Consider the following 25,055-nt stretch of genomic DNA (forward strand, 5'->3'; position numbering starts at 1 on the left):
TGGAGAAATCTTGACTCAATACAGGGGCTTAATGATTTACAAACGCCATCTGTTCATGTCATGGAAACAGCATGCTGTTACCTACCGGAAGTACAGAAAAATAGTAAAAAATTGTGTGTAAAGAACATGTAGGGTTTTCTAATCAAATGCCTGCTTTTGAAGAGATGAAGAAAAATTTGTGAAAGCATCAAACATACAGCCAGATCAGGTGGCTCAGTTGGTTGGAGCACTGTCCCGTACACCAAAAGGTTGCAGGTTCGATTTCCAGGCAGGACACATACCTAGGTTGTGGGTTTGGTCCCTGGTCAGGGCATGTACGGAGGCAGCCCATTGATGTCTCTCTCTCTTTCTCTCTAAAATCAATAAACATATCCTCAGGTGAGGATTAAAAAATGAAGCAGCCAACATCTAAAATGTGTTGTGATATTGTTACCAAATACTCTTAATTTTTATTTCAAAGCAGAGATATTTATGATTTTTACGTGGTGAATTTGAAAAATGTTGAAAATAACAAAAGGGAAAGTTGACGTAAGTTATTTTCTTTAAAAAAGCACACGCAGACAGAAAACCATAATCTTTCAGATAGTCACTTAATCCCTGACCTCTGTTTTAGACAGGTTTGTCCAATAATCTGATTCTCAAGATGGTTTGTTTTCCTTACTCTTTTGGTTATCTGGACTTACCAGTGCATCATGACCTGATGTTCTTATCAGAGGTTTAACTGAATTACAGAATTAAAGGCTTTTATGCTGACGTGTTTGGTTTTTAATCAGCGAATAAAACTAGAGTCATTATTCCTTTGTAATTCTGAGCTCACACAGATTTCTGGTGACTCAGTTAAATACTCGGACCAGCGCTGGAAACATTTCCTTCTGGCTCACGTTTTTCGTGTTGGACAGCAGCCTTTTTAGCATAACTTCAGGAAACTCAGGACTACACAAAAGGGTTTGTGCACATCAGGAACTGCGTCATCCAATCTTGCTTCAGAAACCAGTGCGCAGACTGTTTGGGCTGGAGGTCAGTTCGGCACTGTCTCTGCGTCCCCAAGCATTAAACACACCTTTGGGCAACTTCTCACCAGGCCCAGGCCTGGGAGCGTCTCATTCTGAAGGTATGTCCCCACACACTCATTCACACCCACAGTTTGTTGACCTGGGAGGTGCCACACTATGTGATAGTGTTATGGTTTTTAGCACTGTTTGTTAAAGGTTCTCTGAAGGCAACTTATGTGACTTACATTTTTTCATACTTTGTATATTTGTCAGATCAAAACTAGGCAGTTTCTATTTTATAGACTGGCATTTTTTATATGGTCATGGGGGCTGCCTGGTGGTGTAGATTATGATGTATAGTTGTTTATACTGAAATCATACTTTAAAAAATCACATTTCAAGTGTTTTTATTCTGAGCAGTAGGTACAAAAAATAATGGCAGATGTCTAATTCTGTACAGGCCAGCACTCCGCCCATCCCCCCCGTCTCCGATCCAACCTGCTTTCACGGACTTCACTGTGCACCCCCTCCTTGCTCTCCCTGGCAGCCGGGCCCAGGTTGGAAACGTGCATTTTCAGACTTCATTGAGGAACTCCAGATTGAGACACGCTGGGATGTGGATTGAGTCCATGGTCAGAGAGGATGGGTTGAAGGGGAACAAGACGGGAAACATGTGCTTGTAGTCTAACAGCAGCTGCTGGGCATCGCTCCGCTCCTGTAGTTGTGCCTGTGGGGGGACAGGACTGTGTGAAACACTCCTGCACTCACTGTGAGCCTGTGCAGGTGAACTCAGGGAAGCGGTGAGGCACGTGGGAACGGTCCTGTTAACGGGGCAGGGCTGCAGGAGACGGCGGTCTTCCCTCCCAAGGTATTCAGCCGTGAGAGAAGCCCTGGTTTAGGCTTGTTGGAGGTCAGATGACTAACCTCCCTCCTAATTTTAGCATTCCTTAAACATTTTTCCATCTAAGGGAGAAGAGAAAATACATTTCGGGTGGAACTCATGTGGCGAGGCAGTGCGTTGGAGCGGTTATGGCTGCAACACTGAAGGCCGATGCCTGGGGTGAGTGCCTGACCTTCCTGTGCCTCACTTTCCTCATCTGGGAGATGCAATGGGGAGAGTGACATCGCAGGAAATGACAAGCTGGCAGAATGAAATAAAATGCAGATCATCTATATGCTACCCACAAAGTCTCACTTTGGAGACACAAAGAGATGGAAAGTAAAAGGGTGGAAAAGATATTCAAAGCCGACATCTCTGGCCCATGCCACCCAAACAGATGGCTTGCTCTGATGACAATGTGTAGTCACCCTCCATGAGGTCTGTGCAGATACAGAAGGGTGGCATGGACTGCTCCAACCTTCCCCTGAGCACTGTCTGGGGAGCAATCAAATATAAAGCTACAGTTGGAAAACCAAAACAGTTTGGTAGAATTGCTGAGTGTGACACTGACTGGTGAGGAAGACTCAGAATCAGACTGTGTGATGTCTTCAGCAACTATCTGACCAACCTCCACTACGTTTCTCCTCTGTCCTTAATTCAAACCTGAACTTGGACTTGGCAAGTATTCTGTCACCTCTGGTCTGAATTCTGTTCTTAGAAACAGCGCCCTTATCAATTTATAAGCAGTTACATTGAAAACAATCAAGACTTTCTAAACTTATACTTTGTTTTGTGTAAGTTGTAAAAGTCAGTTGTGGGTCAGATATTTCAGTGGCTTCTTTTCTGTCATCCAACTCTGCCTCCCCCTTCAGCAGCTGACTACGTGTCCTGATCCCCAGACCCTTTCTCTCAGTGTCGTCCCCCCCCCACTACTGAGGTGTCCAGAGTCTCGGCCTGCTTCCCCCTGGGGCCTGGATCTCTACCGCCTCACTGCGTCTTTCCCACAGAACCTGAGAGAACAGCCTTTGATCTGACTTAGCCCCTCCCTTGATCTTCAGCCTGTATTCTCCACTTAAACGCCCTGCTAAAATTCATTCATTCTTTTCTCCTTTTCGTGCCCTGATGGCTTCCCCCATTTCTTTTTATCCTTATTTTGTGCTGCCATCAACTCTCTGGCTGTAAAGGCTGTGTGTTTAAAAACTTGAGAAAGTATTAATGTCTCAAGGTGTTTCCCATACACAGTGGAGAAGTGTTCACTGTTGGAAATAATCCCGACTCGACTCCAATCACACTGTCAGCTCCAGGCGCACTAGAGGGTAGGCACTCAGCCAAAATCACCTAGGTCTTGGCGTGAGGAAGCTCATCTTGAAGTAAAAAATGTCCATCATCTTAAGACAGATTTAAATATCATTTCTTTCAAGCATATTCTTAAGAGCAAATATTATAATTCTTACAGAAAAGATTTAAGAGCTCAAATTGTTCTCTTAAAAGAATATTTCTTGGTTCATCCTTGAGTAGGGTTGATACTCTGCTTGCTTAGTGAGTTTCACTTGGTACACAGTTCAGTTACATGCCGGTGGCAAAACTCACCTGGATTGTCCGTATAAAGCCCACTGTCACTCGTTCTTCAAATTCATTCAAGGGAGTGTAGAGGTTTAAAATTTTTACAATCTGTTGGAATAAAAAGTTTAGCAAAGTGCTAAAATGAACATAGGAGAGCCTTTGAACTTTAAAGACCTCATGATATTGACACAAGAGTCCAGCCCTCATCAGGCAGGACCCCCAGCTCAGAGGTAGACTGGCGGGTCGCAGCCCTGCCTGGCAGAGCTGGGCCTTCCATCCGCATCCCTACCTCCCCGCCTGCCCCACCCCCTATGCTCCATGGCTTAGAAAATGAGGGTTTTAGGAAACCTGACATCTCCATCCTCTTACCTACTGGTCATTTAAAGGTTTCTTCAGACCTTTAAGTACTGGAGATCTTACCTTAGACGATAAAGGTCTTGTTTAACTACACCTCCCTACCTCCTATGAATCCCCCCAAATCACTTACAAAAGGAACAGATTTTTTTCTTATTTGGGGGATAATCTTGTTCCTAATCTTATTTGGTGTAAGTAGCCTGCCCAAATGCAAATCATTGCCAGATGCATTCTGGATAGATAAACAATATATTTCTAAGGGAGAATAAAAGTTTGAAAAATTTCAGTACATTTGTAGAAGGAAAGCAGTTTTCTTAAGAGCTTGGTCTTAAGAAAAAAAGACCAAGTAACTGCTGACTTCCAAGTAATCAAGTAAAGACCAAGGTCTTGGTTAAGTGTCCAAGTATCTAAGTAACTTCCACCAAGTTACTATCTTTTAGTAACTGGTGGAAGAGGTTGGGAAATCATTTACTTTGCATGCTGAGTTTGGATTTTTGTTGTTCTTTAGGTACTGGAGAGGGAGAAGGCCCATGATGTAATTTAGGAAGTCTGATTTCCTGTGCTGGTCTCATTTTGTGAGACCACCTGTGGTGGCCCATTTCTAAACAGGTACACACCCCGGAGGGAGGTCAAGGTCACCCTGTGTGTGGACAGGACTCATCTTTCTGTACAAGTCCTAGGATAAATACGATTTGGGAGGAAAGGAGAGGAACACTTAAATGCCCCTGGGTGCTTCATGATTTTATTTAAAACAATATAAATAAATTCTAGGTTAAAACTGACCATAATGAAATTATAGTTGTAAAAAAAAGCAATTTATTTAATACCAAATGCCTCATGCTGCCAATTTCTGAAAACATTTAAATTTCTAGGTGAGAAACATCCCAGAATTCATTGTATTTAAAAAATGCTTATACCTTAAGGTTGATGTTTTCTGGGTTTACTACCTTATCTAAGTGAGCATCAGGAAGCAGAGAAAGTTAATGAAAAACAGTGGTGTCTCATTTCACTGACCACAGTCGTCTTTGATTCATTTAGGGACATTCCCTTGGCTGCAACTTCAGAATTGTATCTTTAGGTGTATAGAAAGGCTGGAAGTGCCCCCCCCCCCCCCCCCCCCGCAAAAAAACCCACTGGCAAGAACAGACTGGAACAAAGCTGGTCTCGCTCCGAAACCCCTGGTGATGCCATGCGCAGGGACCGCACCTGCTGAGTGCTGAGGGAGGTGCAGAGGGAGCAGATGGCCTCGGCGTCCTCCGGGGTTTTCTTCTTTAACTGCAGGAGCTGGGCTGCTTGGATCAGAGGTTCCATGGTCTGCACGGCTCCGCTCTGGTGGAGGTTTCTCCCTCGAAGCCACTCTTCCAGCTGACTGATATTGTACCTTAACCAGAGGCACAGGGGCTGTGTTAAGCTGGCCCTCCTAATGCACTGGGATGCGCACATCTGTCGTGTTTATCTGTCGTGTTTATCTGGCAGCCTCGCTGCCACTACTGTTCGCCTTCTCACCCGAACCATCCCACAGGGGCCAGAACTGAACAGTGCTGAGCACTCAGTAACTTAATGAATGGGTACCTGAGGGGTCTGTAGAAGTTCATGGGGAACAGACATATTCAATGTGTTGAATTAAAACAACTAATATTTAACATTCACAAAATACGGGGGGGGGGCAAAAGTAGGTTTACAGCTGTGAGTATGTGAATTTATTCTTGTATTATTATTTATTAATTATTGTATTTTCCACATAAACAACTGTGAACCCACTTTGGCCCCACCCTGTATTTATACTTCTACATGAGCCTTCCTGGCACTTAGCTCACAGAGAAAAGTCAATGAGCTGTCTATCCAGATTGTGTTTACAGTCTTTAGAGTATGTAAATGTCTCTAGGCCTTCAACTAATCTGTTACCAAGTCCTCATCTCAGCGTTTGGAGAATTCCACCCACCTGTAAAACGGTGATGGATTTGAGCTGCACACTGACAGTGACGAGGCCTATCAAGCCAGACTGGAATTTCGTTTTCAGAGGTGCCTCGCGCTCCAGCCCCAGCTGGTGTGCGCAGGTGCCAGCGCCCCTCCTACCTGAGCTGCATGCCTGTGCTCCACGAGCAGACGTCCTTCCGCAGGAGAAGGTTGTTGAGTGTCACAGCAGTGATCATGTAGAAGAGCTGTTTGAACACCTGCAGGACGATCTCGGGGTCTAGGCCCTGGTCACACATGGTCACGTGAAAGGCATTCATCTGGCGGATGATGGCTTCCAGGCAGTAGGAGTTCTCTCCGTCCACCATGCTGGAGGAGCGCTTCCGGTAGCCTGTTGGCTTCATCCCAGACAGGCCCTGGATGCTCTCATTTTCCAGCATGGCTGAAACTGGAAGGACAGCATTGTTACAGAAGCTTGTGCATTCCCCAGAGGTCTGTTTCCAGACCACCGTTCGGGTCCTCCAGTAGTCAGGGCTTTGGCAATGACACTGTCAGAGGTGCTCAGTGTTGACAGGCCCCCAACTGAGCGCATTCAGCACAGAACTTCTAATGTGCTGGTCTTTATATGGAATAAAGTAGCTGTTGACCAAATTTTCATTTAAATGTACCAACTCAATACATACTGGATTCTGTGCTAAGACTCCACAGTTTGAGAACTGAGAAACTGGGATGTGCTGGCCCTGCCCCTGGACCCAGAGGTCATCCTGCACCTGTCCAAACAGCTCTTCACCTTGAGCCACTGACCATGTAGCTGGTGTCATCACCACACAGCGCTTGACTATGAGCCAGGTACTTCATGGTCAGCATTTAATTTTTCAACAACCTCTTTGCTGATGAGGAAATTGAAGCATACAGAGGTTAAATAACTTGTCCAAGGTCACACCACTAGGAACTGGCAAGGTCAGCACTTGAACCCAGGCCTGTCTGACTCCAGAGCTGACGCTGTTATTAACTCACATTATTCTGGTCCATGAGTATCCCAGTTTGCCCTGTGTCTGGTGAGAATAAACTGGTGTCTCACAAGAAACTTTTCAGACTGGAAGAAGGATTTAGAATGAATCTTATCCCCAGGATATATTTCTGCGTGGCATGAAGGACTCTGTCCTCCTTAGAATTCATTTCTAACCTACTTATGTTGCAAGAAGCTGAGAAAGCATTTCTGCCCGAGCCTACACGGAGCTTGGGCTTGAGTGTAATTTTTGTTGTGCCTTAGGACAGAACTGCTCTTATGAGTCAATCCTGGTTTCATGTTCCAGGTCCACATGTGCTGCTCTGGGCGAAGCGAGTGTGCAATGGTTTTTATGACGTGAGCGCACGCCAATGCTTCTCTGCATGCAAACACACACAGTGCTTTCCATTCTTCATGAACTAGGTATCTAAATAAGCAACAGGCTGATATATTTTTCACTGTATATTATTTATACCTTACAAATTTATCACCTATGGAAATTAGTTTGTTTTAGGGAAAAATACTACAGAAAAAGAGATAAAGCAAAATGATCTATATTCTCACCTCCCAAGCACTATGTAGTTTGATGGGATGGTGGTGAAAATTTCATAGCTCTTCCCGAGCTCACAGTCCGCACCCCCCTGGAGCGGCCCTGGCTTTTCGAAGGCTGTGCGCTGCATGCCCAGTTCCCAAAAGGTAAGCAGGGCTTGCCACATCTTCCCCTCCCATCAGACCCCAGGACCAGTGCTAGAGAGCCCCTGCCGCCGGCTTACCTATCATAGGCTGCAACATGCCCTCAGCGATTTTAATGAGCTGCTGGTAGATCTGGATGGAAAGGTCACTCAGCACCTGGCGGTATTCCGTGAGGTCAAAGTTCTTCAGGCAGTGCTCGTTCTGCTTGGTGGAGTTCTGAGTCATGAAGCCCTGCAGAGGGAGATGCTTGCTTTACTGAAGCTCTGTGGTTGGTCCAGCTTAGCAGGAGTTCAGGGCCCCCGGGCTGCTTCGCAACACCCTGTTTCTCTCTGTGTGTATGTGACTTTTGGGAAGACCCTGTCATTCACACTCCATAGAAGGTAAGACTGACAGGGACGGAATGTCCTTTCACTGTCTCAGGCAGAGGGCTCTGTCAAACTTGTGCTGGCACAAAAGATGGCAGGGTGGAGAGTGAGCTGTGTGAAAGGAAAGTCAAGGAGACCTGCAGGGACTGGAGCAGGCACGTCTGGCACTGGTTGGGCTCTTACTAGTGAACTGAGAGTGAAAGCACACCATGTGTTCCTAGGCTGTGAGGCTGAGTGCAGAGCATGGGAGGAGTGTTTCCAGGAATCGGTGTGGGGAATGGTGCATGCCGGGTGAAGCTGGGCCTCAAGCAAAGGAGTCGGGTTTGGTGAGAAGCACGATGCTGGGCCTCAAGGTCAGTTTGTACAAGTGTCGTTGATTTATGTTGAACCTCTTTTCTTGCAACCACCTCTCTGAGCTTTAAAATGGACACACTGATAGGTTGGCTTTGGAGATGGTCCCACACACTAGCCGAGTGGGCTTTCTCCCAGCTGTCACTGAAATGGGCCTCTTCTAGGGCTGCTCAAGACATGCAGAGGCACAGAGTGTCCCTAGAGTCCCGGGAGCTCTCAGACAAAGGGTGGATTTGCCAGCTCCTTTCCTATTCTACTTACTCGATTCAGGATGCTTTCTGGGGCCTGGGGTCCTTGGGGCCTGCCTCATTCCTGCTTCTAGCTACCAGGTATAGTGCAACGTGCCCATGGCCTGAGGCCCCCGAGTGGCTGCACAGGCCGGGCCCCCCTCCTGGGGAGAAGCATGTGTGGACCGAGCAGGCTGCCGGGGTCTGCGGTACTCTGAGCTGGGACACAGGCCGCCATCCCAGGAATGCGGCCTGGGCTGCAGCAGGGTCTGGAGCACCTGGCTAGCTTCTAAACCAACTGTGGAGGGTTGGGCTTCCCCCTCAGCACTCACCTCATCCCCACTGTACTGCTTCAAACAATGAAGCAGGCGGCAGGTATTGGAGAGCCAGAACGAGGTCATCTCAAAGTCGTCATTGTGCTTCTGTGAAAAGACCATGACGTTCCTCCTCGTGAATCACAGTTCGCATTTGGTTAAATGCGACCAGGTGCCTCTCTGTCCACGTTTGCCACTCGTACCCACCATGCCCCAAGCAGACCTGAGGACAGGCAGGCACTGGCCAGTCACACAAATGAGACCCACTGCCTGGAGGCCATGTTACCATCCCCCCAGACTGAAGATGGCCCCCAGGTGCCTCTTGCTGGTCCCCTGACCAGTGGCGCACACACCAGGGACAGGCTGCTTCTCCAACTGAAGAACACAGGCCCTGACGCCAGCGGCCTGGCTAGAGGTCCTGGCCGTTCTGAACTCTCAGTGACCCAACATCAGAGGTGAGGGGACATGCTGGTGGAATATTCTGGTATCCCATTTACTTAGAGGTCCAATGTCCAGTGGCTTTAACTCTCTGAAAAATGGCCACAAATCGTAACTAAATGGGAAAGGCTGCTCAACAGCCCTCACAGCTACGAGGTGGTTTCCGTGCTACAGCTAGTGACTTGGTGGAACCTCCTCTGTCAGTGATCAATTACCACGGTGTAAATACCAGATGAGGCTCGAGTTGCAAAGACAGTGTCGCAGGAACAGAGGGACAGGTGGGGCTGGGCGTGCTAATGGAGCCTGGTGACGAGGAAGGCTTCTCTGAGGAAGGGACATTCGAAATCAGCCATAGATGCAGCTAGCCTGGCCCAGGCCCCCAGCTGGAGCTCAGGGAAGAGGTCGAGGCAGGAGGCCCAGATCTGAATGCTGCCCGCACGTGGGTGTGTGTTTGGGGCTGGGAGTGAAGGAAGTGCCTCCAGAGCCCATGGCAGGGAGGAAGGTGCGGCCACAGGCACAGAGCTACGTGAGACCAGGGTTTACGGGCTGGCTGTGGTGTGCTCAGGGAGGGGGCGGGACGGAGCAGCTCAGTGCCATCCTGGAAGGCTGGCACTCTGAAGTGGCAGCACATGTAAGAACAAGACGACAGTCACTCAGGGTAATACCACATGGGGTCTGGGCCTGCTGGGCTGTATTAAAAAATCTGGCTCCCGGCCTCTGGCCCCCTGTGGGCCAGGCCTCACCTGTCTTCAGGTGTCACTCCTGATCCAAGTCAGTGTCCTGTGTGTGCCCTGGCCTGTAGGCCCACAGCCCCCGTGGGAAGGTCTCAGGGAGCGTCTCTGTTCAGGTTGATCCCCTGAACATCACTGGTTGGCTGAGAATGGGTGAGGTTCCCGGAAGCTCAGCAGGGAGCAGCTGGAGGGCTGCCCTGGATTTCTGGACTTCCTGCCATTTCTGAGCCTGAGCATCCTTCTCTGGGCTGGGACCACCCTGTTACAGGGGTGAACTGCTGCTGTGCTTCTGTCATTTACTGTCAGAGACTTTGACTCGCGACTGCACAACCCAGACAGGAAGAATCGACGGCATGCTGCATGCTCCACTCAGTCCCCCTTGGACAGCCCCCTTTAGCATGGGGCACTGACCTTGAGGACTTTCTTAATGCCGTTGATGGTGGAGGTCAGCAGGGAGTGCACCTTGAGGTCATCGTTGACGTAGTCCGCGTGCCTGATGCACATGTAGAGGATGTAAGCAGGGAGACAGGGCACCGTGCCCGCCAGCACCTGGGGCTTCAGCTCTAGCGGCAGCAAACAGCAAGGGTTAGGTCTACAGCAATGCTCAGGGTGTGAGAACCGGGCCTGAGGTGCAGCCATTATCAGGATCTTCCTTGGCTCACCTGAGAGTGGCCACTCATGGAGGCTTGACAGGGAGTAGGGAGAGGCTGTGTCCTTCCTGGGAGCCACAGACCCCTCTGACCTGACTACTGTAGTTCCATAAACTAGTTAAAAACCCCTGATGGACAAAAACACATTCCCGATCACCTTGCCTACACCGTTAAAGCAGGCTTCTAATGCCTTGTCTGCATAGCATGGAGGAAAAGAGCCCACAGGCTGCTCTCTGCTGGAATTGACACATGGAGGCCACGGTATTCACCAAGAGGCGTGGGGCCAGAGCACACTGAGGACAGGAGCTGGGCCCGAACTCTCAACAGCATTTGCTATTCTGGGCACAAAGGGCTCTTCAGCAGCAGGAAGGAGAGGGCTGCCCCAGGGGAACCTGGCAAACTGCACATTCCCTAAGACAGGGCCAGCGTGCAGGCAGCGGGGAGCCTACAGCCCACTTGGCTGTACGCTCAGGGATGGTGACCCTGGCAGTGCCTGCCTGCCCAGACATTCTGAGAGCTGATAAAGCCACAGGCTGCTGGCTGGCCACTGTCTCCCCTCTGCAGTGCCACCCTTGACGAGGGTCTCACCAGCCTCTGTCTTGGCTGCAGTCTGGGGCGGCTGCTCCTCCAGCCCCTCCCTTGGCCCTACCAGGTGTGTTCTGGCAGGACCCCTCGAAGCTGCAGACACCCACTCAGCCTCTCCATCTTTTTTTGCCAAAGCCCCTAGAAAGCCAGGGTGGAGCTGCCGACTGTTTTCCCTCCCAGAGTAAGCAGGTGAGGCCAGCCAGGCTGAGAGCCCTGAGTGGGGACATGATTCTGAGGGGGAGGGGCCTGGTGCTAAGGAAGGCAGCAAGGCGAGAAGGGGCTGGGGCCTGGGACAGCCTCAGACCCCAGGTGAGCTCACTGTGGCCCAGCACGGCCTCCTCAGCCCTTACTCCTCACTCTTGTTTCCTATACCCCCAGTCTCCGCCCAACCCAAGCCTCACGAGTTACATCTCCAGGTTCAGAGGGGTGGTCACCCCAACCCCCACCTGCAGGTGGGCCAGAAGGAGAAGGTGCAACGTCCTCAAGTTTTCTGCTGGGGCGACCCTGGGACAGGGCTGGGGTGTGCTTCCAGCATCTCCAGTGGGTACTTGGGTTTCACTGTCCCCCGAACTACACCCAGCCCTTCAGGTTAAATGCTAAGTATGGGCCCTAATGCTCTGGATACATGGTTAACGTTCGGGCAGCTCACAGGCTCGATGGATGGCTGGGACTTGGCCCTTGCTCTAACGTTAGTGCCAATAACATTTATTCAGGAAAATGTATTTGAGTGCCCACATTTCAGCCTATAACTTCTTGCATCAAGCCGGACCCATGCAGAGATTGCAATCAGCTTGTCCGGCCCGGGGCATTCCATTTTGCAAATGTGGGCTGTGAGTCCCGTTTCCCAGAGCTTGCTGGGTCCACCCAGCCATTAGCACCTGGGGAGCAGGGACCACGGCAACTGCCAGTGCTGGGGACCTAAGAGGTGTGGTCAGCACAGTCTTGACATTCACTTGGACAGGGTCTTTTGGAGGGAAGGTGCCGGGATGCCATGCTCAGGCAGCTCAGCAGAAGGTAGCCTGGCCTGGGGCCCCACCTGCTGGCACAGGAAGTCCCCACGAGGATTGTTCTTTTTCACTCTGATGCTGTGAATTCTGGGTTCACTCAAGAGAGATGAGTGGCCCATCAGCATTTGTTCAAGATGCAGCCTGTTTAAGGCAGACTGACGTGAACTTACATCACACTGAACTGCTGGACAACTGTAGGGGAGTTTATCCTTCAAGAGCAAAATACTTCACCATTAACAACACCCTAGGCAAAGAGCTGACAAATACCTGTGCTAGGCCAAGGTCACGGTCCTTCTCCCTGTGGCCTTAGCCCTTGGCCCTGTGCTCAGCAGAGTGGGACCTCAGTAAACTGACATTTTTCTGAAACAATGCTCACCTCTTTTTTGAGCTTCAAATGCCCCTGCCAAAGCTACCACGTTAAGTTCTCGCATTTGAGAAGGGTCCTGTGGCTTTCCCACAGCCCTATCACTGTTTATTTCATGCACTGGAGGGGGGGGGGGCGTCTCCTCATCCCCCTCATTACAGACCGGGAACTAAGGCACCGTGGGAAACAGAGGGCAGCTCACTAGCACTCTCTCCTCTGAGGCTTGCCCAAAGGCTCAGCAGGTGGCTGCTGCCCTGGGCTGGGCAGCTCGTTCCCGGGGGAAGATGGGACTGTTGGGGTGGGATGCGGAATGGGCCCCGAGGCACGGGAACCTGTACAAGAACGGACCAGACCCAGGGCTGGTGAGGAAAGCGGCTCCCACGACCCCTGCAGGTCGGCCCCCAGAGGGCGCGCCACGTGCACCCTAGTGTCAGCATCACCTGGGAACTCCCAGGTGTGCAGCAGCTTGAGGTGGTGGGTGAGGGGAGCGAGGAGTGGGTAGGGACTGTGCAGGGGTGGGGGACCACGGGAATGAGGAGACGGAGGGAGGGGCCGTCTGTAGTGGTGGACAGGCAGGGGCGGGGCCCCCGAGGGTCCTGACCTGTCACCAGGTTCCGAATGAGGAGGGCCTCGTCCTCCTTGTGGTACTCCAGCATGCCCTGGAAGTCCTTCTCCTTCCGCTGGACGGTGACCTGCCTGGTCAGCTCGTGGTGCCTCTTCTCACTCTGGGCTAGCGTCTGGATGGCTGAGCGGGGGGAAACAGCTGGTTAAGGGGCGTGGGGCACACAGACACATTCAAGGACAGCGGGTCGCAGGTCTTCAAGACTGAGCAAGTACAATGTGGCATACATTTATTTTTATAAAAGCAGCAGCTGCTCCTGCCACTACCTGAGCAATCAGGACAATGAAAACTCAAGGACAACAGAAACCCGAAAATGGAGAGGGGGGCTGAACAGGATAGACAGCCCTGCCCCCTTACAGCCTCCTCTGGAGCAGGTGTGGTTCAACAGAGGGCCCCTGGGAGGGGCAGTGCCCACAGACCCGTGGGTGGACACAGCCCTGAGGGAGTGGCTCCGGGGCTGAAGAGGAAAGGGGTGGGAGGCATGCGGGTGGTATCCAAGTGGTGAGGTGGCTGAGAGGGTTCCAAGCAAGGTGGCGTGTGCAAAGAGGGGGCAGGGACTCATGTGATTAGTTTTACAGGAGAGTGTCAGAGGAAGAGAATGTTCTAAGTGCTGTTGAAAGAGTAAGTCAAATCTCTGTCTGACCAGGCTCTGGTTTGGAGCCCCACCACGTCCGAGTGTCTTTAGTGCAGACTCCGGCAGAGTGAGTGAGGTTGAGCGAGGTTTAGCTCGTGGTTGGAGGGGCTCGCCCCCATGACTGCGCCGGCACAGGTGCCAGGAGGCCGGGCAGGTGGGAAGAGCCCCCGGAGGGAGGGAGGCCTGGCTCGGCACACCAGGGCTTTAGAGAACATGCACTCACAGATGCCTTACCTTCTAGGTCCTGGACTTTCTTCATGTGAATCTTCAATTGTTTTTTGAGTTTCTTCTCATTCTTTTCCAGCTTTTCTACCAGCTCTTTAAGGTCCTAAAAGCAGAAGGGCACAGTATGAGAACATTCCTGACCCCACCCTGGAGGGCAAAGGGCAGAATCCTTTAGTGCAGAGTGCCTGAGGCAGCCACCCAAGGTAGCAGTGGCTCTGTGACTGGTCAGGGGACCAGCCCCACGCAGCTCACTTCCCCTGGTCTGGACCTAGGAAGCGAGAGGTGGGTTGGAGTTCATTCTCACAATCCGGACAAACTCCTGGCTGTGGCCGCCTGGTGCCCTCTGAACCTCATGGTCATGTAGGCCACGTGTCCTCGGGCTGCCATGCCAACCCCCAGAGCTGCAGCCAGGGGCATCCCAGGTGTGTGGACAGCGCCCTGGGAAAAAATGGACAGCGTGGTAGTTGCGGTGGGTGGGGGGTGAGTGAGAGTCAGCAGGCTGACGAGGTGACCTGGAGCCCAGAAGCAAAACGGGCCCCTGGCCCATGCCCTTCTGTGGCTGCCTGCCCCTAGCAACCATGGTCACTGGAAGCAGTCAGCCCACTGAACCCTGGAACAGCATTAATGCAACCCCTACTCAAGCTGGGTGTGGTCCTTCCTCCGGCAGGAGGCAGGGAACCCTATTGCCATTCGTCTCTGGGATGAGGAGCGCCACTGAAGACAAGCGCTCCTTCAAGTGCTGCTGGGTTGCCACAGACACCTGGGTGGCAGATTTGGAAGGGTGGCAGACGGGAGGAAGTCGGCCAAATTCTCAACCTCCGGGCTGTGGCATGGCAACCACAAACCCAGCTACAGACGCGGTCCAGGACTTCAACCGTCCACCTTCATAAAAAGAGAGTGTAACATAGCTTGTCCTCAGCAAGTTTAGGACAAATGAAAGGCAACACAGTGCTGGCCATACTGGGTATTGAACTTGGGGAGCTACTGAGCTACTGAGGCCCAAAGTCCTAGACGCTAAAATTACGGATAGCTTGAGAAAAAAAAGAATGAGTTCTACTCACAAGGAATCTGGGGAACTGGTGGGCAAGCCAGAGGACATATGTCTAAGCTCTTCAAGGTGCTACTGGGAGACTGCCACACCCTCTCTCCCACACAGCCCTGTCAGTGTGCCAGGTGATCCCTCGGCTGGAAGCTGTTCCCCTGAATCCCTGTAACCTGGCCCCCTCAGGTGCCCAGCACCTGGCGCACAGGCCACATCCTCCCTGTGGGTGGCAGTGCTTGACTGGCGGCCCACTGGAAGCACTAATGCTTGCTCAGCTGGGGAGCAAAGAGCCCTGCCCTGGTGGCTCTGCTTGCGGGCCCAGCCTCGCCTGGGCAAACAGTGTGGACCGTGCTCTGGAAGCCTCCCAGCAGGCTGCAAGCCAAAGCTCTCCTCGTCACCTGCATCCTCACCTGCCCACACCCCAGGCTGCTCCTGTTCAGGCCCCAGGACCCACAGTCGGGCCTAGAGGGGGCCCGAGTGCTGACTCCTGAGCTATCCCATGACCTCACATGGTTCCTCTTCGAGCACAACCCTCCTTGCAAGGGGGTCGCCCACCAGGCCACTTGGCCAGTGGCCCAGCCCCCGGGAGCACGTGCCAGCAGAGGCCTCTCCCGCACTGCCTCTTTCACCTGGCAGAAGCCAGTCCAGCAATTAAACGTGTACACTCCTTTCCATAGAGCCACCACTTACCCCCTGCGTACGATAGACAGTGACATACAGATGAAGAGAGACAGAGGGAAGGGGGGCAGGCAGATCATTTGTATACAAGCCTATTCAGGGGCCTGGGGCCCAGCCCCACTGCCCGTGCATCAGGATTCAGTGAGCTGGCCACCCACACGGGGCCACCCGGTGATGAGGGAGAAAAGCTCTGCAGTGGGTGGGCCTGGGGGCAGGTGTGGGCAATCCCTACTGTGCTCCCCACTGGCTCCCTCAGCTCCGGGGCCACCCCACCCTCGCCCCCACTCCTACGCTGTGCCTGTGTGTCGGCACCTCCCCCTCCTCCCTGCCCATTGCCATGGGTGACATCTCTCCACACCTCCTGCCTCAGCTCCAGCCTCCTCTATGCATCTGTCTTGTTCTGCAATACATATTAGTCCCATATAGAATCATGTTTTCAGAAACGTGATCTTTCTCTTCTTTACACATCTTATTTCTCCTCACCTGTAAGCTGAGGACAGACGGCCCTCCATTTCTTTGGTGACTGTCAGCAGGCCACCAACAGTCCCTCCCATGACAACCCCTAGCCAAAGGAGTCTACCCCCCAACCCCACGACACACACTGTATGTGGTCTAGCTGCAGGGTTTGCTTCCATCAGTGGAAAGAGGCAAAGCGCCCCTGCATCAGTGCTGGGACCGGGTCCTAAAGGCCTCCCCACCGCTGCCCTTCCCGCTCCTGGGAGTCAGCGGGCACGAAGCGTGGCTCCGAGGCCCCAAGCCTGGGACTGAGGCTGTCTTGCTCCTCCGGCCCTAGCCCACAGCAGTGCGGTGCAGACACGGTGCACCCACCTCGCCAGTCTCCGCCCACACAGTGCACTTGCTATTTTAAGCTGCTAAGTTTTGGGGAGGTGGGTGTGTGACAATAGATGGCTGAGATGTCTCCACATATTCTTGCTGGCTGGCTGGCTGATGTCTAGATTCTCTGTCCCTGTTCCTGGGCCAAGGACATGAACTTTGTCCATCTGGCTAATGGCCATCTCTGGTCCCACTGTCTTCCAGAATGTGACTCCCTGCAGCTGGGATCCGCTGGGCAGTGGCTACTCACCAGGTTCTCACTGGTCAGCCGGGACATCTCCTGCTGGACGGCGAACTCCACCTGGGCCTCGGGGGACAGCAGCAGCATCTGGGAGAAGGTCTGCTGCTGCCTGTCCAGCTCCTCCTCCAAGGCCTCCACCTGGGCCCTGAGAGCCTCTGCCTCCTCCTCGTGCGTGCGGCTCTGGGCCTGCAGCTGGGCCTCCAGCAACCTGCACCAGGGTGAGGAGGGCAGCTGACCGCGGGGCAGGAGCCAGTGCCCCCGACAGACATGCAGCAGGGGAGCGGCCAGGCAAGCAGCAGCAGCAACTGCATGAACCCAGTGGGATGGATGCCGTGGGGCACAGACCTGTGCAGCCCATCTGGCAAGCGGGCCAGCCTGTCCTCTCGGAAGGTGGGACACCAGGGCTAACCACGGAGCCCTGGTCCCGGGCCTCCTTCTTGACCCCCCCTCATTCTCTTGTTCTTCACTTTTGAGCATAGTCTGTTTCATCAGCAGAAATACATTTCTTATAGCATCTTCTAAATAAAAGCCTCCACCTTTGTCTCCAAGCTCATGAGAATCTCAAGACAAAACTCTGGTAGACTGAAATAATTATTTTCATAGTCTCACTATAGTAGATTCTCTGCAGGTTTTAGAAAGGCAAATTATTAGCTCCCTTTTATTCTCAACACTGTTACCTCATTTTATCTCCAGCTTTAAAGAACCCCCCGCCCACCCTACCATCATGACAAGAAGCAGAGAGACCCAGAGGATGCTGGGAGAAGTCTCAAGTCTAAAAGGCCCAGGACCAGGGGCGCTGGCTACTTGGGCAAAGGCAAGAACCTAAGGAAGGTCCCTAAGCAGCCTCCCCTTCGGGAAGTCACCTGCTAACACGAGGATGGTGCCGTCTTCATGGGCTCGACCACCTGGGCAGGATTCCTGACCCAGCGAACATCACATGAAAGAAAGGCAAGAAGCTCTGGGTGGAAGGCACCATCAAAGCTTCCTGACCCAACCCACCTGGGGAAACCCCACCCCGACTCTCCCCGGGATGCTGGTGAAGATGGTGACAGAGTTAGGCACAGAGGGGGGGACTCGGAAGTGGCTAGCAGACCGCTCCTGGAGCCCTGGCTGCTCTGGAGGCAGGGGAGCGAAGAGCCACCATGTTTTTGCAGTTCTGCTATGTTCTGGGATGTGACGGCTGCCACAAGAGAGAAGCGAGCAAGGGAGGGGAGAGTCTCCACTGCCAACTCCCAGATGGAAGCAGCCACGGTTTCCACTGGACAGTTGGCTCCAAAGAGGCACTGGGGGCCGCCCTAGGCTCCCAGCAGCTACTCAACAAAGCCACGCGAGCAAGTGAAGACACAGTGCAGGGGTGACAGTCCCCCGTGCCCCACAGGCAGCACCACTGCGGGAAGGCCGCGGTGCGAGGGTCGTGGAGCAGAATCTGGAAACTGCAGCAGCGCCTCGGAGGACACACAGTACTCGGAAACGTCCAACCTTGGTGACAGTGCACTCGAGTACTCACTAGTAAATTAGATGCGACTTCCTAGAGGGCCCAGGATCAGTTCGTGGGGTGTGAGTTTATGCTCACGTCTGTTCTGCTCTCCATGTAAACTGTGGGTGGGTGGCTTAGCCAGGGGTCTGTGCAGGGTCAGAGAACCCCTGCCCAAGTGTCGGGCCAGACACCTCACCCTGCAGGTAGGAAAATGAAGGCTGAGAGAGCTGGAGGCCACAGCCCGGGGCAGAGCCGGGTCTGGAGGCGGGTCTCCTGATGCAGAGGCCCAGGCTTGGTTTTGTTACCGCGTCCGCCACTCAGGTGTCCGACCCCAGCCAGCCTGTTGACAGAGCCACGGGGAGATGCCTGGCTTCACCTATGGGTCCCACCTTCCAATGAAACAAACTTCTTGATGGAACGGGAGTCTAATCTCGTTGAATAATATGCATTATAATAGAAACAACAGCTAATATTTACTCTGTGCTTGCGGCATGCCAGTCTCGTGCAAAGTGCCTTACCTGTGTTTACCCTGCAGTGTGTAGTGACCCAGTGAAGCAGGTCTATCCTGATGCACATTCTTCCAGTGAGGGAGTGGAGACAGACGCCACCCTGCTCACAGGCGGCCACGTCTGAACCCAGAGCCAGAGGACACACTATCTCGTGAACCAGCTGACCTGGACCCCCTCTTCCTGAGAGGAGATGCTCTCTCGGGTCTCACAGGACTCCCCGCCCGTCGTCAGCAGGTGGGCCTTCGAAGGAGGTACACTGGGCACCTGGCTCCAGTTCTGACTGCAACCCCTCACTGAGCCTCAGTCTCCTCTCCTGGGAAACGAGCCTGAGGACCACTGCCCCACTGGTTGTTGGGGGTCTCAGACGCACAGAGCTCTGCCTTGGCCCCAAACCCACACGCAGACAATGAGTGTGCGACGTGGCCACCACACTGTGTCTCTTCCGTGTGGGTCTAATCTCCCTCACCGAACTGCAGCCACAGCCGAAGGCCAGTGGGTTAGAGGCTCAGACTCTGGTGTCAAACTGAGACCCTTCTGCATATACAGCAAGGCCCAGCGTCCTCGCCCCCTGCGTGTGTGGTGTGGGGCAGGCTTCATACACGTGGCACCTGGAGCACAGGGCTCGTCCACAGTGTCGGGCAGTCTCGGGCAGGGCGCAGTGGGCCTGCTGCACGCAGCGCAGGTGCCCAGATGCCCTGCACTCGGAGCGCAGCCAGTGGCACAAATCTGGTTGATGCGCTCAGCTGACCCTGCAGAGTTAGGGTGGTCAGCATGTGGCACAGAAGCCGCACGGACTCCAGAGGCCCGGGAATTAAATTTCCTTCTCAGCCTGGCTCTAAAAATAGCTGCATGTCCACCATCATGTGAAACTCCCCACGCCTGTCCCTTCCCATGTCGAGCCAGGGAGCTGGACTAGGTGGTTTCTAAGGCCCGTTCCAACGGCATCTGCACAGGTGCACAGGAGGGCTGCCCCACGCACACCCGGGGAACTGTGCCTACCCCTCGCAGCCACTCCAGCCGAGAAACAAGCACAGGCACAAGCAGGCAGAACAAGGCAGACACACAAAGTAAGGCACGCATTTGACCTGGCAACTTGCTTCAGGCCTTGGTAGGCCAAACCGAGTTCTCCATCTTCATTCAAATAGCCCCAGTCCTCAGTCTTGCTAGAAACAAAGTACAAAAACGACAAAGAAAAAACACAGGGTGTCCAGTGTAGAGGAAAGGGACAGGCAGGTAGAAAACCCAGGGAAGCGAGGCGATTCCAGCCACGGTTTGGAAACCAGGACAGGGAGGGAGGGCTCACGAAGGCAGGGCTCCCCTCCTTCCTCTCGTCTCAGCACGTGGTGCCTGCAGACACCGCCCTGTGCTCCCCTGAGGACTCTCTCACCCTCACAGCACGAAAATGGGGTCGAAGCAAAGGGTGGTCCTGGTTTGATAAGTCTGAGAGCAGCAGGGGCTTGGGCGGGCTGGGCCTTCCCAAGCCCTCACTCAGCCCCCTTTCCTCTCTCCAGAATGACCCTCTGGAAGCAGAAGGGGAGGGTCACTCGGGTGAGATCCAAGCAGGGCAGGGAGGAGGGGACCCTCGGACCCTGCGCGGAGTGGCAGGGCAGTGCCGGGGACACTGGCTCAGTGAGGAAGAGGAGGGAGAATGAACATTGTACTTTGTTTTCCAATGGCATCTCTTTTCTGTCACTACCCAAGGGGGAAAAATATTATCTCAACTCTAGCCCTTGCTGCAGTCTTGCAAAAAAAAAAAAAAGAAACAGCTAATACTTTGTGCTGAGCAGGATGAGAACAGATTTTCTCCCTCAATCTCCAGGTGGGGTGGGTTGGCCCAATGCCAGCAGGGCAGCTCGGGAGGCCAGGCGGGTGTCATGCGTGCCCCACTCACGTACCTGCCACCGGGAACAGCCCTGGGCACATGAGACATTCAGAGGCCAGTGGGACTGGGTGGGGAGTGACAGGGGAGCCCCACAGGATCCTGCCCCTGGGCCCCTGAAGAACTGCCTGCTGGCTGGATCCCAGCTTTCAGGAGCTGATGCCCACAGCTGGCTCTAAGGGTCAGTAACCCCTTCCTAACTCCGGGGGGAAGACAACCGTCCCCGGGGGTGTAGCTGCCACAACAGCTCCCCCAGCTTGGCCTCACGAAGCCAGGCCCCAGCCCCTGCGGGTCACACCTAGGCTGCCCACGTCATCACCGGGTCCTGCTCTGGAGTCTGATGGAAAGGAAAGGGGGTGGGGGTGAGTATACTTCTGGGGTCACCTGGTCGTTCCCTGGGCCTGCTCTCGCTGTCACAGTTTGTTCTCTCTCCAGCTGGGCAGGCTGGGGGTGGGAATGACTGCCAGCCGGTCTGCCCAGGCACCTTGCTGTGCAGGGCTCATGTCTCGCAGGTGTTCCAGCCCTCACCCAGGCCAGGCCTCTGGGACACATCCTTCGCTGGTAGACTGGTGGCTGTTGTCTGGTGCTCGGCTGAGCTCTCGGTCTGGCTGTCCTAGCAAACCCAGAAGGGACCCCTGGGCTGTCAGTGAGGAGGAGCTGAGAGCAAAGCACCTTCCCTTCACAGGTATCACAGGTACATTCGACTAGGTAGGGCCTTTGAGTAGCTAGGGCCCTAACCACAGAGGTGGCCCACCGGGAGGGGCCCAGGCTGGGCTGCAGTCACTCTTGGGGAGGCCCAGGAGGTGACCAAGTTGTTGCAGAGGGGCACACGGGCAGCCTGCACTCTGCCCCTGTTATTTTCTACATGAAGTCAGGGATGGGGCGCCGAGGACTGCAGGATAGAGACCACCTACTACACGAGAACCCAGGCGGTGGGTGTCCTGACCCTGGTCTGACGCGCTTTCCCTGCCTTGCTCCAGCCCCCGGGGGCTGCTGGCGTCTCTGCCAGGCTCTCCGAAACCCTGCAGTTCCCATGACGGCAGATGCTCTGGTCCTGACCCTCCGCAGGGAGGTGCTCGTGTGTTGCTAGGCTACCCAGGGAGGAAGCTGGCATTCACCCCGCACCGCCCGCCTCAGAAGGGGACACACAGTTCTTAACTCTGTGACCTGCCAGGTGTTACACACAGGATAACATCAAGGGAGCCGTGTGGCCCAGTCACCCACAGTGCTCAAGAAGTCAGGCACGCGAGTAAATTAAAGACTAGTCAACCAACTCCAGCCATCCTTTGTTCCCAGACGAAAGAACCCAGTCCCACCTGGAGCTACTCCCTCCTCCTCCTCACACACCACTAGGGGCAGAGGCTGGGGAGGGCATGCCATCTGGTGGTGGGAGAAGGAAAACCCAGACAACTCAGCTCGCAGGAATTTGTTAAATGTGATGTCAATCAATCAACAAGCACAGAGAACCTCCTGGGCCGAGCCCCGTTCCCAAAGAGGCCACAGACACACAGGAAGAAGCAGTAGGCCCAGCCTCCGAGGGTGGGAGGCAACACAAAACTGGCTGGAGAGTCCGCTGTCCAGAGGGCAGCTCCCCGCTCCACCACCAAGCTGGTGGGGAGGCCGGTGGGGTGGCCACCACTTTCTTCATGTCTCAAGTGGAAGTGCCCCGCGGAATTACCTGAGAGGTTTCTTCTAGACCTCTCCTTACACAACCTCATTCACTGCAGGGGTCAGGCACCAGAAAAGGCCTGGGGTGGCACTGACTTCCCTCTGTGAAGACTGAAACTTAGGACCCGGCACCTGCCCCTCTGTCTGGTTTAAGGATCTCCCTCCCTGTTGACAGAATGGGCGAAGCTCCCGTCCGCTGGGAGCTGCTAGCTTCCCATTTCTAAAGTGACCACTTCGTGCTCCGTGCGCGTTCTTACTTCGCCAGTTCACACCTGCGATTCCTACCCAACTGCCCAGGAGATTTCCTGGGAGCTCTGAGACCTGATTTCCTGGGACCATTCAAAACAACAGGCTGGGCCACACGAAGGTGAATTGTTTGAATAAATAGGATGGCTTGGGACCAGCAACTCGAGGAAACAAAAGGGAACGTCCTGCTGTTCTGAGCAAGACCTCCTGTAGCACCTGGGCATCTGCCCACAAGTCCAAGTCTATCTTAAAGCAGCCACACATACCTCTTCCTGGTTAAACAAGGTCTCCACTGTCCCTGGCAGGCCCATTAGGGGGTGAGAAGTCACCTCAGGCTTTCCTTTACAAGCCCAGTTGGCAACAGCAAAGCCACTTTTCGTGCCAAGGGCCTCCTACTGTTTTATGGAACCTGTGGGTTGAAGAGGGCCTGGAAGAAGGTGTCTAGGGACCCAAGAAATGAACTTCACTTTGGGGCTCTAGAGACTTGGTAAGGCTGGAGCAATGGAACACACTCTGTTCCTGAAGCAGACCTGTGCCCTGGCCACACACCTGGCTCCTTCCCAGCTTCATGACCCTGAATGCATACCTAGAGGTGAGGCCAGCGTAGGGCAGCAGGGACCTGTGCCCTACTCACCCACCCTCTGGTCCCTCTCTGAGACCCATCCTGACAGGCAGGCTCAGACAGCCTTGAGAAGATGCTCCCCAAACTCCCGCCTCTGCCTGCAGCAGTCAGTCTCTGGGGCGAAGCTCAGCCCTTGCTCCGGTTTTGCCCTATGTAAAATGGTGACAATGATGCTGGTTTCTCTTAGTTCCTGAGACAGGAAATGAGGGAGCTTTTTGGAAGCAGAAGTGCTATACCCATTCCTGTGGCTATTCCCAAGGCAGGCCCTCAAGGCTGGCTTCTTTCCAATTTGAAAACAACAGAAAATATACACATGTAAAAAATCAAAACAGAACTCTGTAACCAAGGGAAGTTACCAAGTGAAAAAAGTTTTGAACTTGGGGACTACAGATTCTTTAGAGAGGCTGTGACTGAGCACGGGGGCGTCTCAAACCCCTCTAGAAATCTAAGCAAAACTCGAGGTGTGCAAGCTCTTCCCCCCACTGTGCCCACCACCCACATGAACCATTCCCATTTGAACCAGGACACTCTCCATTACAGGAGAGCAGGAAAGGAGTGACTCTGTGTGTTCAAAGCCCCCTTGTGTCAGGGAAGCTCTTCTGGTAAAAAGATGTCCACGCCGATGGCCTCCAGGAAGCAGGGTCTGGGCCCTCCCTCCCTGCCGGCCTGCCTAGCGGTCCTCTCTCCCTACTGGGACCCAGCATGTAGGAGGAGAGGCAAACCCACAAGTGTCACCTCCAGGTGGGCGGGCACCAGGTGGGCGGGCACCAGGTGGGCGGGCACCAGGTGGGCGGGCACCAGGTGGGCGGGCACCAGGTGGGCGGGCACCAGGTGGGCGGGCACCAGGTGGGGAACCGGTTCTTCCAGGGGCAGTGGCTCCTTTCTCTTCTTAACTTGATTCGCAGGCTATTCAGTTCCCTATTGTACCCTGGGCTGGCTGGGAATGGAATGATTTTAAGATATCAAAAAAGCTATTTTTATTTTATCACCATCACTACTGCTGCACAGGAAGACAAATCCAGGGTATTAAGCAGCTCCTGGAAAACCTACGTGTGGGACAGGGTCCTTGACAGCCATTTGGATGGAGAGAGGGAGCTGGTAAGTGTCGGTTCTGAAGGTCAGGGAGATACGCACACTCGCTGGCCAGGACCGGGCGAGCCTGCTTCTTTCTTTCCCTGGAGTTTTAAATATCACCTGTGCTCCTTTCTCTTACTCCCCTCATTTCTTATCTCCACCCAGGGTGATTTAAAATGACTAACCCTTGACTAGTTTCAGCACTGTGATTTTCACCTTCATTTTTTTCTCTCCTTCCTCATGGAAAAGGAATTACATTCATCTCAGCTGAAATTCATTTAGCTTCCTCCTAGGACTTTCTGATTATGGACCCAGCCTGGAAGTCAGGCCTCCTGGATGCTAGCTGAATTCAGTTTCAGGCCAGCTCTACCCTTCTGGGCCTCAGTTTCCCCATGTGTAGAAAGCGGCTGGATCAAAACATCCAGAAATCAGACCCCTAAGGAGTGACCTTGGCATTCCTGCAGACTTCACACGCACCTCCAGTGCCACCTACTGATGGTTTCATGGAAGTGCGTGTTTTCAGCAATTCCGAGCAAATGCTTACAGTCTCCACATTTAGTAAGTGGAGGCTGAGTGAGGAAGGCAGCCAGGGAAAAGGCCACTCCGTTTTCCCTAGTGCTCCCGGAGACAGCAGGCACAGACTGAGACAGTGGGAGCCACAGTGCTACTATGTCGCATCCTGAACATGTGCAGCACTGTTCTAAGTGCTTCCTGTAGACTAACTCACCTGATGTTCTCAGTCGCCAGGTGAAGTATGTGGCTGTGACTGCCCCCCATTCCCGGATGAGGAAACTGAGGCATGGAGCGGCTCTGAAGTGGAGACCAACCAGCAAGTGACTGGAGTCCGAGCGCACCTTCCCAGGCCCT

At 53.6% G+C, this 25,055-nt stretch overlaps 1 protein-coding gene and 1 long non-coding RNA gene across 5 annotated transcripts in view; one reads left to right on the forward strand and one right to left on the reverse strand.

Annotated features, from left to right (window-relative positions):
- Positions 1 to 750: 750 nt before the first annotated feature.
- Positions 751 to 25,055, reverse strand: part of MYO5B (myosin VB) — a 255,212-nt gene continuing 230,907 nt past the window's right edge. Inside the window, exons 27-37 of one of the 3 annotated variants that reach the window (XM_053664232.1) lie at positions 19,785 to 19,862; positions 16,723 to 16,921; positions 13,928 to 14,021; positions 13,039 to 13,182; positions 10,243 to 10,394; positions 8,681 to 8,770; positions 7,486 to 7,636; positions 5,866 to 6,151; positions 4,996 to 5,170; positions 3,463 to 3,543; positions 751 to 1,719 (exon numbers count right to left, since the gene is read on the reverse strand). In XM_053664232.1, the coding sequence (XP_053520207.1) occupies positions 1,567 to 1,719; positions 3,463 to 3,543; positions 4,996 to 5,170; positions 5,866 to 6,151; positions 7,486 to 7,636; positions 8,681 to 8,770; positions 10,243 to 10,394; positions 13,039 to 13,182; positions 13,928 to 14,021; positions 16,723 to 16,921; positions 19,785 to 19,862 (1,603 nt within the window). In that variant the 3' untranslated portion in view covers positions 751 to 1,566. The remainder of the gene's footprint in view (positions 1,720 to 3,462; positions 3,544 to 4,995; positions 5,171 to 5,865; positions 6,152 to 7,485; positions 7,637 to 8,680; positions 8,771 to 10,242; positions 10,395 to 13,038; positions 13,183 to 13,927; positions 14,022 to 16,722; positions 16,922 to 19,784; positions 19,863 to 25,055) is intronic. The other 2 variants (XM_037165072.2, XM_053664231.1) reach the window with 2 other exon arrangements.
- On the forward strand, positions 7,648 to 17,261 carry LOC128627243 (uncharacterized). 2 transcript variants are annotated; one of them, XR_008391404.1, is made up of 2 exons: positions 7,648 to 7,785; positions 16,677 to 17,261. It is a non-coding gene; the product is annotated as an uncharacterized LOC128627243 (long non-coding RNA). The 2 variants fall into 2 exon arrangements; XR_008391405.1 differs by lacking the exon at positions 7,648 to 7,785 and adding an exon at positions 14,137 to 14,200.

The sequence above is a fragment of the Artibeus jamaicensis genome, unplaced genomic scaffold (assembly GCF_021234435.1).
Source record: "Artibeus jamaicensis isolate MK-2021 breed Jamaican fruit bat unplaced genomic scaffold, CSHL_Jam_final contig_354, whole genome shotgun sequence".
Taxonomy (NCBI): Eukaryota; Metazoa; Chordata; class Mammalia; order Chiroptera; family Phyllostomidae; genus Artibeus; species Artibeus jamaicensis.